General features: G+C 36.2%; 1 protein-coding gene across 1 annotated transcript in view; it reads right to left on the reverse strand.

Annotated features, from left to right (window-relative positions):
• Positions 1-21,336, reverse strand: part of THSD7A (thrombospondin type 1 domain containing 7A) — a 217,854-nt gene that overhangs the window by 68,099 nt on the left and 128,419 nt on the right. Inside the window, exons 8-10 of the mRNA XM_059818868.1 lie at positions 13,189-13,380; positions 4,315-4,549; positions 1,122-1,237 (exon numbers count right to left, since the gene is read on the reverse strand). Coding sequence (XP_059674851.1) covers positions 1,122-1,237; positions 4,315-4,549; positions 13,189-13,380 — 543 coding nt within the window. The remainder of the gene's footprint in view (positions 1-1,121; positions 1,238-4,314; positions 4,550-13,188; positions 13,381-21,336) is intronic.

Here is a 21,336-nt window from a genome sequence, read left to right on the forward strand (position 1 = left end):
TATTTCAGAAAGAACAATTAATAATGCTGTAAAATAACACAGTATTTAATAATTAATATCTATTTCATAGATCAGATTCCATGGTCTTACTTCACTGGTTTTTTTCAAAGCTTATAAATTCAATCTTCCTAACCCCTTTTTTATTTGTTAGAATGCACTAAGCACTAATAGGAATTACTGCAAAAATGACTTTATGCTCGTGTCCTTTATAAAGCATAAAGAATTGGCCGTGACACTCAAAGTGTGTATATTTGATGTAACAATATCTTACATTCTGATAATATGGTAGCTGTGAGTAATCACCATGTCCCACACGGGGATTAGCACCCTGTGGAACTCGGGGTATTACAGACTCTGTCTGTAATAGTATATATTATAAAAACACCTCCTGTTAAGCTTAAGGGAGAAAAAGAGATAAGGCAAAAAAACATGGGCAATATTAAGCCAGTCATCACTTTAACTTTATGTATGATTTTAATGTAATAAAAATTCAAGGGAGACCTGCACTGTTTTTAAGAGCTTTGCCAAGTGTATTAAAATGGTATTGCAAAGTATGTTTAAGTCAGGCCATTAACATCAACTTAAAGTCTGCTGATTTTTATTAACTTTCCTTCAATTTTCCCAGCCAAGAAACCAGCCAAAATTATATACAAACTCATATCTATCTATCTGTCTATCTATCTATCTTCTGGTATATAGAGCCTCAGGTTTTCTGATGAGCAAGCAGCATATTTTCAAATACCAAATCTGACCATTTTATAATCTGACAATTCAAATACAGTTTCTACAATTGTACAAGTATCTGTTTTGGTCTTACACTAAGAGTTATGTGTCTGCTCTGTGACTAGTTATCTCTTTATCAGTGGGAGATGCAAATCGGAATTTGTAACATAAAAGTAGGCAAAATGGGAAAAAAAACCCAAACAAATGCTTATAGAAAACAGATAGAAATAACTATTCTATTTAGCAAAAACACTATGCCCTCCTTGCAGCTGCTCTGCCAGCTATTACATGTCCTCTGTTAGAAAGAGATGTGTATAAGTATTCTGCCAAAAGTGACTGCTAGTCTAACTCCTTTTTTTCTTACAGTCTGTCTACTAGCACACAATAGATAAAATTACCTTCTTGACATGAGGAAGGACACAACGTCCAGTCACTGAACGGGGTCACAATACAGTCCTTCCTACAGGGAAGCAGACAAGGTCGCACTGTTTCTGGTCGGAGGCTCTCAGGGCATCTAAAAAAAACAAAACCAAAAGAAGCATTATCAAGTAAACAATCATTCTGCAGTGAAGTGGTGAATCACTAGAGGTACTGAATGCCTGCAGGCACATTAGGGGAGTACTAGTTGCCCAGAATTCACCAGGATTGAGCTCAGAAACAAAAACTGTTAGAATTTAAATATAGCTGGTGGAAGCAAGCCAAAACCAGTGCATTCTACACCTGGGGATTTAACTAAAAAGAAATCATGATTCCTCACTCACCATTCCAGACTCTGCCTTTTGAGTATTATTTTCAAGCTTCCAAATGATTATGAAGAAATCCCACCCAGTTTAGCTTCGCATTTTTAGCTCTTCATAAATTTACCAGAAACCTAAACTCTGGAAGGAGGCATACTTAAACTAAATAACATTGCTAACCCAGAAACAAATAGGTATAAACTGGCCATGATTATGACGGAAACCAGAGAAGGGTTTGAAACTGCCAGATCAATGAGACTGTGAAAGACTGTCAGAAAGGACAGAAAACCTTGCTTGGTTTAGAAAGAGGCTTGATCAGCATATAAAAGAGATTATTGGACTGCCACATATGGGACTCATTAACCCAGATCATTTTCCCCCGTTCTGTGTTCCTATTTTTTCATCAAGGACAACCAACTCTCTGTGCTGCAATACTTGTTTTCAGAATCATGCAATAACTCTTGCAGAAGTACCGCAAGTCTTTGAAATATCTTCAAAATTACTATTGCCCTAAAAGTGCAGAGAATGTGGACTGTCAGAGGATTACATAAAGAGGTAAGAAAAACATCACGTCTGTATTTTAGAGCTTTTGGCTCATTGCAGAAAAACATTACTTTGACTAGCTTTTCCTCTAGTGGCTGCTGGGCATCTTGGACCAGGCAGATGAGACACCAGTTTTATATTCGGATTGGATCAGCTGGGAAGCTTGGCTTGCGCGAGGCATCTTTCTTGCCAGGCTGAAGGGAGCATAGGCAAGTCTAATGATGAACTACTGAGAAAATGTGGTCTCCATGGTTAGTGGAGAACTACACCTGTGTCAGTGTGGGAAGGTAAGCAGGAGAAGAAAAGTTGAGTGGCAGCTTTACAGGAATATATTCTTCAGCAATAACACTTGCTACTTCATAATATCCATCGGTTGTCTCTGCATTTTCCTGTCAATTCACATAAACTTCTCAGAGTATGATCCATTACTATGAACCAGCACTAAATTCTTGGTGCCCTCTTATAATGACATCTCTACCCTTTCTCTTTTTTCCCCTAAAATGCCACCATGAAAGATCATTAAATACTATAGCTATAGCAACATAAATATCCATCACCTCTCCGTAAGCTCTCTCCATTTTTTAAGTCAAATTGTGCCTTGTTTCTATGTGATTCATAAAATCAGATTATGAATGCATGGATGTATTATATATAGCCAGGTACACTTTAAAAAAACATCTGCTACCAATGATATACATTGACTACACTTTCAGAAATTTTCTCTAAGGTTAAAATTCAAAATGCTTCTGAAAAGTATTGAACATTGGCTTACTAATGGCTTTTTACTTAAAGAACAACAGAAAATATAAGCATACAAAAAAGTCTGATTTATACACAGTTACTGTTTCACTAAGAACTTCATCTTTCAGGAGCTCTGAACATTACAATTCCTCTTCAGATCCTTGGGCAAGGCAATTAGTTCAATTAGAACACCATTTCTATCTTTTATATTGTTTGTATTTAGTGTATGTGGCTTAAAGCGAAGTATTGATTTTTTTGCAGTCCTTACTCAAGGTCAAATTAAACAGAAGAGATACAAGCTGAAGTCTGTAACTTGTGAGGTAGATAAGGCCAATAATATTGATTGTATCATACCACAGTAATTCTTTTTATTAAGGGGAGTTTAAAACAAGGTTCCTATTTACATTTTCATGTTAAATGCCTGGTTCTTTAAAAACGATTCAGTGATTTTAATGTGACAATTTGAAGGATCAACCAAGACTTTTTTTCTCATTTCACAGGATTCATTTATGACATAATAAAACAGCCCTCCTCCCAAAAATTTAAGGTCAAATCAAAGGCAGAGATATTAACAGCAGATTTTAAAAGGCAAATAAATCACTAGAGGTTTTTTTAAAGTGTAAAATGAGTACCAAATAAAAGATATAATGGTACGATGACTGAATAAACCAGCAACTTAATGCAGACACACAACAATTTAGATTACTGAATGTGCTGGCATTATTCCCATATTTCCATTTAAAGTAAATTAGGAATAAGTCTACTGCTGAATAAAGCAACAAATGGCAGGCACCATGCAAATATTTAGTGCGAGAATAGCTGCCTCATGAACTTTCTAAACGACCTCTGCTATCAGCTCTTCCAGCTTTGAATCTGTCCTCAGTGGGATATATTTACAGACTGCCAAACTGTATGAAGATATTATCAAATGCATTTTACTGGCAGCTAATCTCTATTTAACCCTGGTCATATATTAAACTGCAAAATTAAATCATTGGGCCAAAGGAGTCTCTTAGAAAAAACAGGTATATGGGGAAAAAAACCTTACAAAGGTTGTCAAACTAATGTTCAAACTAATGTTTCAAACTAATGCCCTGTCAGAGCTGTACTATACTTGACCTCCTCAGTCTGCTTCTGAGAAAATGCAGTTATATTGGTTGTACTGTATTGAGACCCAAAACAGTATTTTTGCATGGAACTGCACTAATCCATGTAGGGCACTGCTTGCTTGGAGGTACCACAAGGATCTTGGAAATGCTGCTGCACTGCATACCACACACGTGCCTCAAGACTTTTGTCTCGACTCAACCTGATGACGGCAAGGAGCCAACTGGATTTAGCAGTCAGTCAGCTGTCAGCAAAATCACCACTGTAAATATCACCCATAAAAATCAACAGTGAGAAAGGTATTTTACAGTCCTGTGCCTTCCGTTTTCTATTTTTAAAAGATGAATTGTTCCCTCATGAGAACACAAAGATGGGGGGTTTTTTGCATGCATTGGTGATATAAATGTAGAGCAGTAAAATCCAAAGATAATTACAGCATGAAGATATTTTTTAAGATCTTTACTTTTTTGGGCCCACTTGTCCCACGTTGACTCTCACACAGATGACCTTTCTTGTCTGCATCCCCACGGAACAGGTGGCCTCCCCGTTCCAGCTGGCAGAGGAGTTGAAAGCAGAGACAGACGTATCCTCTATGCACTGTCCCCAAGGGCCAGTCTGCCAATGATACACAGTGCAAGAGTGTTCGTTACAGCTGCGCGTTTCCTGTAGGGCACTACTATTTGGGCACTGTATTCCTCCTGGAACAATAAAACAGGGCAAAGGTTCATGCAGTGGAAGGAAATAAAGTGTTTTATTAAAAAAAAATACAACATTTTCAAAATGTTATTAGTTATAGATTATCACTTTGTTTACATGAAAGAAATGTTCCTTTTTCCTCCTCTTCCTATGCCCAATATGGACTTTGAAAAACTTCAGGCAACAGACTACACAGAACAGAGTGTACATGGACAGTAAATGTAAATGTGTGCAATAAGCATGCCAAAATCATCATAACTTCTATAACACACTAATGTGCTTGCAGTAATCTACAGCATTTTTATTTTGGGGTTCCCTAAAAGAGACTGCAAGAGGTCACGTAAGGAGGTATGAAGGCTCTAGGCAGAAGAAATGGTTAAATACTCTAGTTATGCATGTGTAGAGACCACTGTTTATGTCTAATTCACGGGTCAATTAAAAAGATTTTTGGAGCTCTTGTTCTAAGTCCCAGTGGATATTTATCCATTTTACGTAATTACCAAAGAGGATGGCACAGCTGGCAATTTCAGGTCCAGATTGAGATAACATAGGCTGTTGCAGGTAAAGATTAAAATGCATTCATGTGTCAATAATTGTGAAGAAAAGCTCAGATGATGCTATCTTTGTTGTGTCTGTTTTCAGATAGTATGTTCAGTTACTTATATTCAAGCACTTCAAAGTTAATCTGGCCTCCCAATCCTCCACGAGTAAAGAAGAGGTCTTTCCTACCAGACTTGATCATAGGCTACTAGATGTAGGGCCCTGTGAGTAGACAGTATGTCTGCTGGATCTCTGGTGTTACTAGACATACAGAATCTAGGTTTAAGAATTAATTTAAACATTCATGGCCTATACAGGAACAATAGGACTCCTATCTCCAGATGATGGAAAGCCAGGGGAAATCTAAATAACATTTTAATCTTTCCTAAAAGACAAGAACAGTAACAAAGGTAACTGAAAGAGGAGCTTTTTATTAGGTACTGCAGATGAGCTGTACTTCACTCTTCTTCGAAAAGAAAAATGTATGCTCACACCAAGCACGTATCAGAGAGCATATTGACCTTTCTATCCCACCACTGAACTTTAGGTTGACCTCCAGCCCTCCAGACATGCAAGAGGACAAGGGTTTTAAGCACTCGCTGTTGAGAGAATTTAGACAATTAAATGCAATCAAAGAAACAATGGATACTTCAAGAACTCCAACCCAAGTAAGTGTCAGAAGCAGTGAAAATACTTTATACCCCAAGTTGCTTTTGTGGAACATCTAGATCTGCAGCAAACGTGAAGAAAGGGCCATTCTAGTGAAACCACAGGACAAAATCCAAATTCTCAAATTGTTTCCATAGAGATAATTTTAACTTCTGACTTTGGGTTAAAAATATTGATGCAACCAAGAAACAATAAGCATCATATTAACAGATGTCATGCCAAAGACGAGCTAATCTTAAGTTTTGCAAAGGGGGATTAAAACAAACTAAAAATGTGTGACTGTAATTAAACAATGACTGAAAGGGAATTGGTTCTGGCTCAGAATGGATGCAACTCAAGTCTATCAGATTCGCTTTAAATATATGTCAATATGCACAGCATCAAGACAAAACATGTCACGTGCATTTTCCTAAAAAAAGACATAAAAAAATCAAATGGTAGAACAAAATTACGGTTAGGTAATATGTTTCAAAAAGTTATTCAAGCAGCTTCCTTCAAGAAATAAAAAAAACTTCCAACTAACAGCAGCAGATAGGAATATACTGAAGGAAATTAGGAAAGTGAGTGTGTTTTGAAAAAGAAAAAAAATCAAAGAGAGTAAAGTCACAAATTACTTGGCATGGGAGAGAAAATTGATCCACATGAGAAGGAGTCTAGACATGTTCCCCCAGTACAAGGGTTAAAAAATGGAGAATTTAGAAGAGATAATGAAGGTTACTAAATTAATTATTTCCATCTGATGTTAGGTCAAGAAGAAACACAAGGGAAATATTTAAGCAAATTCATAAATTAAAGGGGGTATGCAGGACGAAATGTTTCCCCAGGAATGGATGCCATAACCACCAGTTCCTAAGGCATTTGAGAATGAAGTGACAACTTAGATACAGTTTTGACAGCTATGCAAGAATGTATATTCAGGGAAAAAATGAGAGTGACATTGACTTGTAAATGAAAAACATTGGGGCATGAATGTCGGCAGCTCAGTGGGAATCCAGTTCTGTTCAGATGAAAACAGTAGTTAAAAAAACTACGTAAAGAATGAACAAAATGTGGAGACAATGTTATTGAAATATAAAACAACTATCACTAGTACTAAATCTTTGTAATACTAAAAAATATACTATCTATTGATAAATCAGTGTGCCATTCTCTCAAGGAAAAAAGCATTCCCTTGTGCTCCCTCACATTAAAATACGTACAGAAAAAGCAGAAGGGGTTGGAAAACTGGCAGTTAGAGATGCCCTTTATGATACAGTAGGGGTAACAAGATCAGGGCTGCTCAACTTTAAGAGCATTTCACCAAATGAGGACAGGTTTGACAGGAATATAAAAATTAATGAGTATCACAGAAAAAAATATAAAATAGACATTTAATTTTATCAGAATACATGAAAAAGGGATATACAATACTAAATGCATCTTATACAATGCATGATCAGATGACTGTAAGTGACTGCTTGGCAGTACTAAAAATAATCATTTCAAGGTACAAAAAACAGTTGGAGCTGAAACATTTCTTTTTGGTTTTGGGTACTTAAGCAAAGCACACTTGGAAATGAAAGGCTAGCTTTACAGAGGGACTTGCATTGTACTCATAAAATAGCAGAGTATGAGGGTAGTTTCCTTGAACACTTTGACAGAATTGTCATATGCTTAGATTGCTTTTCTGCCTGATTTGGAGCTGGTAATGGGTAACACATCTCACTGTAGAATATTCAAGGATTGGATTTGATAAGTCTTTTTTTTGACGCTGTCTTGATAACTTCCAAATTTCAAAATGGTTATCATTTTTAAAGCATTTGGGATCATTTTAATTAGTCATTTTGATATCATTCATTTTACAAATGCATGTAATTTTATAGACACATTTCAAAACAGCTGGAATAATCTTAAAGTCAGAAAAGAGATGCAAACTAAGTGCCTCTTGTAATCTAGAGATTGAGGTGTTACTCATTTCTTCTTTGCCATAGGAACAAGGTAGGCACTCCTCGAGCAGCTGGACTTTCTGAAGACAGACATGGTCAGTACATGCAGACCACTAACATAAGAACAAAGACTGCCCTGTTGGTGCAGACCTCCTCTTCCAGTTCTGCAGACATCCATGCTTCCTCACCTGGTGCACATCAATTATACAAACCAACCAGACCTGTCCTATAATACACAACAGCACAGAAGTTAGGGTGCACCCATGGGAGATGAGAGGTTTGTCCTTCAGTCCTTTCTCAAACAGGATTTTAACCCCAGAGCCCACACTCCAGGCAGCAATCTGAACTGAGAGGCTCCTGAGCAAAAGGGGAAGCACAGTAACATGCTCTCCTGCAGCTCTCCTTCACAAGGAGGTGCCAGGTCACTTTGCAAGTCTAGGCTGAAAATCCAGGTTCCTCAGTTCCAAAACTGAGTGGTTTTTTATTCCTGTTTCAGCTGAAATCAGTTAACACTCGTGAAAATCCCTGTCTTCTCCAAAACTGATCCTTTGGTGAATAAACAATTTGCTGGGAAAACAATTACTCAATTCTATGCTTTGAGATTTAATTACCAAGCACTGTTATTTCAAGCCAGGAAAGTACAAAAAATAAAAACAAAGAAACCGAACAAGTGTAAGAAGAGTAAACACATTAAAAAGCCCCAGGTATAACTCCTTTTTTGCAAAGTCAAAGGGCAGGGGAATTTTAACAGGAATAAAGTTTTAAAGCATATCAACCATCATTTGCCTAAAGTTGAGAAGAAACTCCTTTGATCCAGCTATTCCTTACACATTCAATAACTCAATCTTGCAGATATATGAGAAGTATGAGCTATTGATCCCTGTCAAACAGAATACCTGATGAGATGGACAACTGATATTCTGTACTATCTAACTCAGTGATGTTTAATAGTCTGTGATATAAGAGGTCACACTAAATAGTCCTTCCAGCATTATACTTTGATAATCTATGAACATACCAGAGCCATAGTAAGACATTGCCATGCAGATGCATCTGCATCCCTGCCCTAAGAGAATATTTCAAACAAAATCATCTTTCACTCTCATTTTATTAAATTAAGCTTTTTAATCAGATTATTTTATTCTTCGCATTTGACTTGTGGGGTTTTTTTTAATCTTTACTTTTCCAAAATCACTATCAGTCATTTACTACTGATAAAACTTGGAATATATCCAGAACATTAGTGTTATGCTGTATGACACTGATTTGGCAGTGTCAATCAATGGCAGTGTATAATCAATACAGAATCAATCTGCATATCTACTATTTACTAAAAAATTAAGACTCATTTAGTACTTTTTAGTCTCAGGTCATGGCCTGTGTAAAGTAGTCTTAGTGTGTATTATTAATTATGCAAGATTTATTGTAAGCAGGAAATTAAAAAATAACAGAAATATTAAACAGAAAATAAAACAAAAATAGACAAACCCTACATTCAACAGAGATAGGCTGAGCTGTATATGATGCCTTTACTAGACTTATGCAGAACAACCATATGATGTATCTATCAGGTAACATCATTATGTCCTTTGCTGTCATTTTATATTTTGAGGCAGTGACTTTCCTGAGTTTCTTACTGTACCACGAAGATGTATTTGACAGTGACACAAATGAGCTACCACTATAGGCAGGCTCACAGACAGGCAAATTTATAAATCACTTCACCTTTCAAACCTTCAAGCTGAAGACAATGATCTCAGAAAGATATCAAAAACGGTTATCGTGACACCAGTTTCCACACGGAGTCATCTCACAAACCACAGAAAGTCTTTATCTTGAAGAAAGAGACTCCTCTCTCTTTCTCCACTGAATGCAAGTAAATAAGCCCATCACAGATATGCATAACCACACTGGGCTTGAGGCTCTGCAGTGTATGGTTTGACAACACGGAAAAGGTGTTGTTCTGAATGACAAAATGCTGATGTGAGGGTGTACAGCTGAGGTCAGCTCCTGGCTCGAGCAGAAGTCAGTGTGGTGCTGGAGGGGCAGTTGTATCCCAGAGCTCATTAGAAAACTTTGTCACTACTGTACCTTACATATGGCTTCAGTTTTTCCTGTGAAGCTATTCTTGTCACCAAGGAATTACTATAATACTACTGAATTATTCCTATTCTCAGTCATCCAAGAAAATCGATTATACTGTGGCTGTTTCCTGGTGGCCAGTTACGCTAACTTGATGGTTTCTTCAAACCAATTCAGCAGCACAGATAGGTGGGAAGTAAGAAGAAAAATAAGGTCTTAAGTGTGAAATTACATAGTTCTGTCATGGACAGTCATCTGCCAACATTAACAAGCAAAATGACAGAATAGAGTATTTTTTATTTCAAAAAGGAGAGAAACTGAACAATCACAGACAACACTTCGATAAGAAGCCATCCAAGATCTAGATAAAAGAACCTATTTCATATGGATTTATAGACCATCAAAAATTTCAATAGGATGTTCATGTTTAAGTACCCCAATGAACAAGAATTAAGCGCTTCAGATACTTTGAGGGATTGCAGTATTCCTTGTTTATGTAATGCCTGCGATGCTTTGATCTTCCCAGGCTTGTAGATTGAATTCTCCATGACTAGCAGGAGGATGCATCTGATCAAGGACTCACAGTGATAAAGCTGGACTCCTTATGTCATCTTAGAAGCCAAGTTTAGCACATTATTTCATTAAGTAATGTCCAATCCTGATATCATAGGAATTGTGTATATTTATGTACAATATATTTGTCCTACTGTGTTCTGAATCAAAACTCTCAAATATCATGGCTATATTCTACAGGAATCACTATGAAATGGCTTACATAACCTGGTCTTTCATACCAACAGTTCAAGGAAATGTTCGAAAATCCAAAAGGGAACACCTGTGGGACCGTTCACCTGAACAGAACTCATAGCTATTTTCAGAACTCAGTTTTAATGTGTAAATGCAATTATTGGTCTTACATTTATGAGACTTGGGTTTTTTAGTTATACATGATGTTTACAGAGTTTTCATCAACAGTAATGTGCATTTTTTATAAGCTCTGAATAGAACCGAGAACTGCATGTTTCCCAGAAAAGGTTCATGTGGAGCTTCCTTTTTATATAGCAGAATACAGACTTTCAGATACATGAATATATTCTGTGCCCCCAGAACATAAAATTACCTCCCAGCACCAACCACACAATCAGTGTTATATGTTTGGGAACACAGCTGATCTCCATCATGCAGGTGAAAAGTCATTCAGTTATTTGTCACGCAGCAAATGACTAAAAGGCATAAGAGACGTATGAGGAGAAAGATGACAATAACTCTAATTTCAGTGAAACATAAAAAATAAAAGCTAAACTGATACTTTTTGAATATAATACAAGCAAAGGTGAAAAGTACTTTCCAGCTAGATTTGTAACTATGTGCTAAGCCTTGGAAGGTTCTTTTATTTATTTATATATTTGTATTCTCTGGAGTTTGTACAGAGTGCAAAGGAGCACGGTGTTGAAAATATATGACCAAGATGTGAGCGAATTGCTGTAAGCTAGTTAGACATACCAGCTTGTATCCTTAAAAAAAGCACAGAATAACCTCATCTAGGAATAGTGGTAAAGAGGCCGAGGGTCAAGCAAAGCTGAAGCACTACAACATCTAGGTAATGAGTTGGCTTTCTCAGCCATAGTTTAGGGATCTCTTCACTACTACCTATGTGGTTTGAGACCTGTCAATCTTTGTGAACCCCCAGTGCTGGTTCTGATCATTGCACAACAGACATAAATAAAATTCAGATACCTAAAATCCAGGCTATGCTTAACTGCTTTACTGCATCTGCAGCCTTGTAAATTATCCTAAGATTTGTTAAGTATCAAAGTCAGAATAAAATGAGTACTTTTTAAAGAGAAGCATAAGGAAGTGGAATAATTTTCTGGAGTAATTTAGGTTTTCACTTCTGTGGCATGCTTGTCAGGATGTTAAATTTCTGTCTCCAGTAAAACTGCATAAGCATATCGAAAATCTATTATCTTGACCTGCATGGAAAAGCAAGAAGCACATGAATATATATTTATTTGAATTATCATATGAAAATGTGGCTCTGTGTTTCCCTCAAAATGAGTCCATTCGACACATTATAAAAAAAGAGACAACATAAAACCAATTTTGTTTCTTATTTTAAGAGCATTTCTACTTGGTTACATAGATACATCTAAGTATTATTTGAATCACCTACTAAAATAAGTATAGTTCTGATTGCCTTTTACACTTCTAGCAAAGGTCCCTTTCAGGGAAAAGGTTGAAAGTGCCTGCTCTGCTACATTTTTTTTTTTTTTTTTACAATTACCTGAATTCTGTCAAATACACGGTATACTTTTAGCGATGAAGTTAACTGTGTTTGCAAACAGAGAAGTGTTTTGGTATATGATGAAGCCTGCCCCTTTCTTTTTCCATTTCTCAAAACAGATATTCTCTTTCACTACTTCCATACCTTACAGCTTTTGCTTTTCAGCTAAATTTCATCTTAACTTGAAGTAATAAAATGCTTGACAGTTTTAAAGAACTAAAACATGCACATAATCCTTTTATTTTAAAAGCATTCAACTTGACTGTCAGTAATACCTGTGAGTAAATGTTTTCCAAGAACTCTTAGGTGGCTATATCTCCTTGCTGCCAGTGTTGCGCAAGGCATTTTACAGTTTGGACCCTGGCACGCCTGACGTGGCCATGTTAGAACCATGTTACATATAGAATACATTTGGTCTATTACCCCCTAAAATACTTAAAAACAAAACAAAGCAAAACAAAAAAAAACAGTTATAGGAAGCCTGGAAAATTACAAAAGAATAGACATGAACCTATATCTAAAACCTTTTTCTTCTTCTCCTTTATATTCCAGCTATGTCTTCTTCTCTTTGCATTTGCATGAATGGAAACCATTCACATGAGTCAGGATTTGCAGGGAAATACCAAAGTCTTACAATGAATAAAAATGTTAATGGGGTAACATTAGTTACCAATTTGAGCTAGGAAGCTACAAAAGCCATTTGTTAGCATTTGAACCCATTAAAAATCACATCTTTTCAGCATTTATACTTATGTCCTTCCAAATTGGACCTAAATTAGAGTTACTAACAATCCCCTATAAATATCTTTCATAGATGTCTGCATAGGATAAATCATTTACCTTGTTTAATTCTAATAGAAAACAAGAAAACCATATATTCAAAATCAAAACAGTAACACTATGCAGAATAATAAAAAATGGCAACATTAACTGAAATAAGCAAAATAAACTCTCCTTTCTAAAACAGCTTTAGGTACCATTAGTGAATGTAGGATAAGCATTTAAATAATTTTTCTATATTTAAAAAAAACACAACTCCATCGAATAATTTGTTTCTGTTGATCAAGAAATTACCTTGACATTGCAAAGGCAGTTGAGAATTCACAATCAAACAAGAGTCTGCAAGAGTATGCGACCTTACCTTCACCTGCATACGCCAGAATGGAGCGGGCACGCATCTGCTTCCCTTCTGTGGTTTTGCCGGAGCAGGTGTGTGAGCAGGAGGACCATGTGGACCACATGCTGAGCACACAGTCCTTTGGGCATGGAGCTTCGCAGACAACCGGGATTGGGTAGATAGCATCTCTACACAGCTGTCTGTCAACCTCTTCTCCTGGGAAAGGAAAGGCCAGTAGCAGTCTATCATTTGTTAAATTAACTTAAAATGAGCAATCTAGTCCAGATGGGCACACAAATAAATTAGATCCTGTTCTTCTATATAAAAAGGTAAACAGATTTTTTTAATTAAAATTACTTGACTCCTCTGCCTTGATTCTAGAAGAATATGCTTAAACCTAGTTTAATTTGGTATTCTGCTGAAGTGAATGCCAGCCTGGGTGGTCTTTAGGCTTTCATTTTGTTAATACATCTTTGATTCCACAGAAAATCCTAATGTGAATAACAGAATATATAATACACCTATTACATACTGTATACATGGAAATGCATGTACATTAATCACCTAGTCTTCATCCATGTTTGTGGGAAAGGGGAAAAGTATCCTAACTTCCAGCTCAGCCAGTTTTACAACTCACAATTCATCCTTTTACTTGCAGCTATGCATCAAAATATGAAAAATGTTGCAGTAAGCTGCAATCAGAGTGTCTTTTTTGGTTAGGAAGATCTTTGTTTGTTAGCCAAGCCAGTAACACATCACTCTTTGTGTCATGGAAGTATAAAAAGATCTATGCATTCATATTCTGTCACATCAATGTATGAATTTCATCATATTAAAAAGATCCAGGCTGGTATAAATTGTTTAATGAAATACTAGCTAGTGCTTAAGTAGCAGGGCTGCTTTTGCTTTCAGTAAGGAAATCATGGGAGCACTCTGTCTGAGATTTGTCTGGACAGCACCCTAATCACAAAGTGGTTAGTTTTGCAAGGTGACATATGATTTCTTGATCAAATCAGTTAGGATCCATTAAGTGAAGAATGAAAAAATGATGACATATTCAGAGATCAATAACTCTCACTGACAGTGACAAAAGCCTCAGGATAAATCTTCACTTTGGAGCCGATGATGGAAAAAAATGAATGAAGGAGAGAGAGGTTTGGAGTCACTGTTTTAGAGTTACAGCCTTTTTTTCATACAGAACAATTACAGAAAGTGCTTGCAATGAAAAGCACCAGGAACAGAGTAGTAGCCCAACACAGAATGCCAGTTACAAGGAACCAGAAGAAAGTTGCATCTAAGAGCATACTGGACTTCTGAGGCCCTGTTAATCATACACAATCAAGGCATGGAAAGAGCCAGTCTCATTTGTAAACATGAAACTTTTTTTAAAAAGTTTTCTGAAAAGCATAACATATTAAAAGCATCCTAATGCCTTTTGTGTTATATGATCCTTGCTCTACTAGGGCACAAAACCTTCTGTTGAATTATGATTCATCTACTGAAATGCTATGGAAGCATATGTGATTTTGATGGGACTGAACAGGAGTGTCTATGGCATTGCACTTGCTACAATCCATCATGTCAACCCTTTTGTTTTAATAGCTAATGTCAACAAAATAGTGTCTCATCAAGATTTGCAATGAACATAAGTTAGTAACCACCACCTGGATTCTGAAAAGCTAATTTAGTGAGTACTGTGAATACTGTAAATGAAGCCAAAGACCTATAAGTACTGCTTTACCCAAGCCTCAAATTAGGCTTTTATTGCTTAATAGAATAATAATAAAACTAATCAAGCATTAATCTAAACAGAAACTACATTTTTGTCATTCAAGATTTACAGAGTCTTAAAACCTCTCAAATAAGGATCTCTGATAAACTGAGTTCCTGAAAATAGGAGGTTCTTTAGCACTAGTGATATATCATGAGTCCCAGAATTATTAACGACAAAATTCTTTGTAAAAAGAGGAAAAGATGAGGGCCATCCATCCAATATTATATCCTTTTAACCAGTGTCAAACATTTTATTCATACAGAATCTTTAGGCACAACAGAACTGCAAACATCAATCTTCCTTGGCTCTGCAAACCAGGGGAAGTCCTGCAGTTCATGCTTTTAAAATAGCCTAAAGTAGTCGTAATCATCTGAATTGTAAAGACCTTTGAGATCAAGTCAGTCTCAATAGCTGTATTTTCCCATATAAAAAATACAAATTTGAGCCCTGCCAAAGGCTTCATAGATCTCCCACCTCAAGTTCTTCTTCCCTCACCGGACTCAATCTCTGCATCAATTGCTCCTTCTTTCGTATCACAGGTCATCACATCCTGACACCCACGCAGGAGGGATTCCCACCTGCTTCATCAGAATGGCGCATGTTCAGGTTAAAGGACAAGATGTAGGAGCAGACTGCAAACTTCTTTTCCAAAGAATAGAAAAAAAAGCTAGAAAAGGAATGAACCTTACTCTCAGATTGTTCCATTGCCAGACAAGACTCAAGGACGTAAACTGCTGGGACACTTTCACACCTTGCAAGAAATACTACTATTACAATAAAGTATGTCATAGTGTAAACACACAATACTATATCGAGCTTATTTATTGCCTGCCAACTAAAGTGGTGTTAACTTGAAACTCAAGCTAAATTTGGGGTCACAATGAGAAATTGTCTTCAATTAGTTTCAGTCTGAGTTTGTATTTCAAACAAAAAAAGCCTTCACTCTCTCCCCAAATCAAAGCCCTCTTTTATCCTTTGCTTTTACAGAGAAAATATTCTTGAAATATGTATCGTCCATATTAGCATTTAGTTTTTATTAACTGTCCAATTTTTATCTGATGAATTCAACAGCATAGATACGCAGTTAGAAGGAATTCTTTTTAATGGGTACTTCTTATCTTCATAGAGATATTTTATTTAGACTAAATTGTTTCTGACATTTCGCTAATGATTTTATGAACAACTTGACCTTTGTTGTCTTCCTCTTTAAAGTGCATAGTGTAGTCAACTACCAGGAACCACTCAACCATACGCTGGGAATAATGCCAATGTAAAGACTAAAGCTACTTAGAAAAAGTCCCATTTGAAAAAGTTTGTCATGTGTAGTCTAATATTTTATTTGAACTTTATAGGTATACATTTACGTTGCACAAGAGTTGAAGTCAGAATTCCAAAACCATGAGTGAAAGGTCCCTGCCCAGAATTATTTATAGTCTAAGCAACAGAATGACAAAAAGTAAAAGCCAGGAAGATGAAAACAGAATATGACATTTCCATCAAGAAAACTCTTCACCATTTATCAATTGATTTGTTCATTAAAATCTGGAATCTAGCAATAATCCATATTCGGAAACAGTGCTTATGTAGCTGAATGATATTTCTCTCTTATGCAACAGATACACGTTTTGGGCTAAATTATCCAAATTGCACTAAAGGGAGTGACTACATGTAGAAATGGTAGGAGGCAAAAGAGCTTTTCTTTTTCAATGATTTAAAATGTCAAAAACTGTTTAAACCTTTGCTGGGATTTTAACAAACTTGTATCATCAGTAAAGACCACCAAGGAGATAGCCTTTCAAATCCACATCTCTTCCTTGAACTGTTATGCTGGATCCAGCTGGACAACCAGCAAAGCCAGTCACGACATTAAAACCTCCTCATGGCCACCTTCTTGGTGTGAAGACCTTGTATAACGTGTGCACACATCAGAGCCATTAGATATACTGAAGTATTTAATTGCTTTAAAACAAACAAAAAAACCCCAACCCAAACAAACAAAAAACCCCAAACCCCCTACTGAATAGGCAAATTCTTACACATTAAAGAGAGGCAGCTTGTGAATAGCATGCAGGAGGAACTGGCTAACTGTTCATAAGTATCAGACTGTCTTTATATCACCATTCTTGTTTTATTACATTCACAAAGCAGATATGGTGTCCATGAAAATTTGATCTAGATGCTAAAGGTTGGGCAAGACCACAGAAGACCTACATTCTCTGTTTAATGTAGCTGAATCATATCACTCCTTTGTGGTTTTGTTTACTCATCTGTAAAATGTGTCTGATATTTAAGTTTCTTGTAAAATGCTTTAAGATCTTTCCAATGGGAAGCATTCCCACAGCTGGTATCACTAGAGAGGCATAGCAAGGAAATCCTCTTGCTTATCGTGCATCTTTTAACATGATGCATGCTTCAGTGCACAGTAAAAAAATTGCCGTCAAATTCTGACCTGTAGTAAATGGAAAGGCAAGTGCTTAACAGAGGGCAAAATTTTTTGAAGCCTTAAAATGAACAATCAAATCACTGCAAGATTCAATGAGGCATAGAGAACAACTGAGAAAAAAAAATCAACATAAAATAAAAATGCTGCTGGGAGTCCTACGCAATAAGACAATGAACTTGGTCTCAGGCCCATACCTGGAAACCTGCTATAGTCTCTGAAAGGCTGAACTGTAACCTCAGATAAACTAAGTAAAAAATTGACAATAAAATCACAATAAATGGGATCAAATGAGGAGAGTGCTTTGAACATTAATATTGAATATTTTTTTTTTAATGCTTGTGTAATCAGTGAAGGACAGGAATATCACAGAGTGGTAAAACAAATCATGCAGTTATATTTTAAAGTTCGTAAAAGAATTAATGACAGCAACTGAGGCTAAATGCTAAAACTGCAGACTTCAGAATCCCAACTGCTTAGTCAAATGTGTTCAAATTTACTAGTATATCTGCAACTCTAACAAAAAAAAAAGGCTCAGTTAGGCCAATATCTTCATTTGTGGCTCCTGGTAGCCACATATGATAGTCTGCTTTTAAGTACAACAGACCACAGGAAATTGCAGTGTATCATTCGTTTTTAAGCCTGCACATTTAAAATGATGATGTAAAAATACAAAAGGATGGAAAAGACTGACAGTTCAAAACACTGCATGATCTGGATGTACTGGTTATACATACTAGGGCATATACTATGTTGTGTGCATGTGACTGTATCAGTTTGATGGTTTTCTTGGCTTTTCATTGCTTTCTTGGCTGATGCCTCTCTTACCAAAACATGTCATCCATTGGAAAACAATCGGGCACCTGAAACACTTGGTAAGGCACCCCAGAGCTCAATTTTTAAAGCGCTCGGTGTTTGTGGGTGAAGAAGGCCTTGTTACTATTCAATTGCTTTCAGTAATGCCTCTAAGCATGGAGGCTGCAGGAAAAGCATGCATTTAGTTCACAGGATGTTAAAACCTGTGAGCTGTGCTGGTTGCCATTAACTGTTTCCTTCCTTCCCTGTGCAAAAAAATAATCATCGGGAAAGTATTTTATTGCCTCCTGTATGGGTTGTAAAGGTTGAAATGGCCAACAAGACTGTTCTTTATTTTGAATTCCATACATTTTCCCATATGCATTCCTCCCACTTGAGGACCTATATGAGTCCTTATGCTGACTCCCTCATTGGTCTTCAAATGTGTTGGATGACCTCCTCAGACTGGCTGAGGAGCCAAAGCTGCTGTGTGGACTCTGCCCATCAAGAACAAAATATGCCTAACTATATTCAAAACTCAGTAAAACCAGATCTGTGGTATGTGCTCAGTCCTGTTTTTCATATGGAACTAACTTTACCCACTCTCTGTACCCACAGTTAGTGAAGCACATGCTTCTCCACTAAGAAGTTTGTACAGGCTAAAATTTTACAATTTTTGCATTATTCCTGTAGATGTACAAAGATAGTTTGCCTAGAAGAGGGGAAAATGCTTTTTTTTTTAAATGTTCTTGCAATTCTGAAGTGCCTAAATGTCTAATTATAACTCAGGGCAGAACATAAGAAAGAAAATACCAGTCTAAAATGTAATTGCCTCAAAGTTGCAAGAACATCACAACTGGACTGCATTAGTATACAAAAAGCATTGATGAGTTTAACTGCCGTTATTCTAAAGAAAATATTAAAAAAAACTTCAAGAAAGCCACTGAAATAAAAGAAAACGTTCAAACTTATCCAAATTTTAATTTCTATACTAGATTTACATTAGTAATAATCTTGTCTACACATTGGCTGATTAGTCTAATGCAAAATGGGTAATTCTTCATATTACAGAAAAGCTATTAAAATTATCACAAAAGCATTAATTTTTCAGATGCTAAGACACTTTATATCTGCTAATATGCAGATAGCAATCAATCACCAGGATAAACTAACACTATCATCTTAATTACTAATACAGTTGTTTTCCCTTTAAATCACTAAGCAATTAACAGTCCCCAAAGTTCACCACAAAAGGAAAAGGCTGGCCTGCCTAGCATGAACTGTCACTGCAAATTAACTTTTCCTTTCAAACTACTGTGCTGCAGCAGTAGTGTGGATTTTTCTTTTTTCAGTGATCAGAAGAGCTAGAGAACTATGTTGTGAACTATGCATAGGAAAAAGTGGAGGCCCATAATACTTTCATTCAAATTCTGCCCTTTTGCATAATTAGGCACTTGTGATCTGTCTTCCTCAAACCTCCTCTCTTACTTTGACTTTACTAGAACTGCTGATTGGAAATTCAGTGTCATACTGTGACTGAAATTTTTTTTGGCAATTCTATTTGTTTTGTTGTTTGGTTGTGGGTTTTTTTGTCTTATACAAGAGGAACTCTCTGAGGAAAGCTGTCTTTCTCATAGTACATGTCTCTAATTAAAATCCATACACAACTGCGAAAGGCTGACCCAGATTTTTCAGTAAGGAGAATTTAGAAGTCAATCTCTGAAAACCTAATCAAATAAACCACAGAAAGGGGAAACAATAATATTTACATGCAATTCATCATTTACCGTCTTGTTTAGCCCAACAATCTTAAGAGTATGTGGAGGAAAAAAAAGCACCACATACCAGTGACATACCAGTTTTTGCTCTTGAATCAGTTCATTACTTGTATATAACACATACTTTGATAGACATTAGGAAACTTTAAATGTTTTATTAATCCCAGCAGCCTTCATAACATCTTGACAGTGTTTATTCATAATCTGCTCCAAAGATAAAGGCTGTCAATGTAAGCTTTAATGTTAGTAAAATGGCAGTGTCCTTGAAAACAGCAGCAACACTATGTTACCTTGTACGTAATGCAAAAGTTTCTGCATTCATTTCTATTGCTTAGGTGCCTAGCTGGTAGCTCCAAGTGTTAAATCAGTTGCTAATTCCCTAATCATATGCCTTTCTTTCAATTGCTTTTGCTAAATAACATTTGCATTTAATTAAGTACGTCTTAATTAGTTGATGGTTAATATTCGTGAAGTCATTTTCTTCTAAGAAGCCTAAGTAGAAATGGCACTGATTTCAATGAACACAAATACACTAGTTTCTCACATCTGTTCGTTACACAAAAATGAAATAAAGTTGGTCTAATAGCTTAATGATACGAAAACATTGTAGGATTGTAAATGGTTTGATTTGGTGATTTGTGTGTGAAAATTTACTGTGGTTTTGGTTTCAATGTAGAATTTCAAGTAGTATCTTACTGTCTACTCCTTACTAAAAGAAAAATTATAAACATGATACTTTGGCCATTTATTCAAAAAAACATCATGAATCTCATAAACATGGATGGATTATTTTTTTAAATGAGAAACTTGCTAGCACAAGCACATACACCTTCATCTCATTTACACATTTACCATGACTGCACACACAAACCAGTGACATATAGGAAAGGCCACTGACTACTCCCCTCCCACTATGCAAATACTGGAAGATATGAATACCTTTTAAAATATAATCCTAAATTTTAAAATGTGGTTTTGGCCTTTTTTTTAAGCAAACATTTGCAATGAAAAATGACTGATAATGGCAGGAACTAATACTATACAAAAGGAAAACAGTTGGAGCTTAGAAACCCACCATATCCAGTGTTTCTCAAATCAAAGATAATAGCATGTCAACACACTTAAGAAAAAAATCATTATCTTTTTAAGATCTCCTATTCTTTGATGAGATGAAACACCACATTTTATAAGCAATAACTTCTTGTTGATGACTATGTGCAATTTTCCTCATGTATTCACCTTATGGGAAAATAAATTTTCATGAGTGGGAATACAGGGGCTTTGAGAACTCACACATTCATGAAGAAATCTAATTCCAACAAAACTACCTGAGTGCTTCTGCTCCTTCTCTGTAACCAAACCAGTAAATGCTACTACTACGCCTC

The sequence above is a fragment of the Gavia stellata genome, chromosome 6 (assembly GCF_030936135.1).
Source record: "Gavia stellata isolate bGavSte3 chromosome 6, bGavSte3.hap2, whole genome shotgun sequence".
In the NCBI taxonomy this organism is placed as follows: domain Eukaryota; kingdom Metazoa; phylum Chordata; class Aves; order Gaviiformes; family Gaviidae; genus Gavia; species Gavia stellata.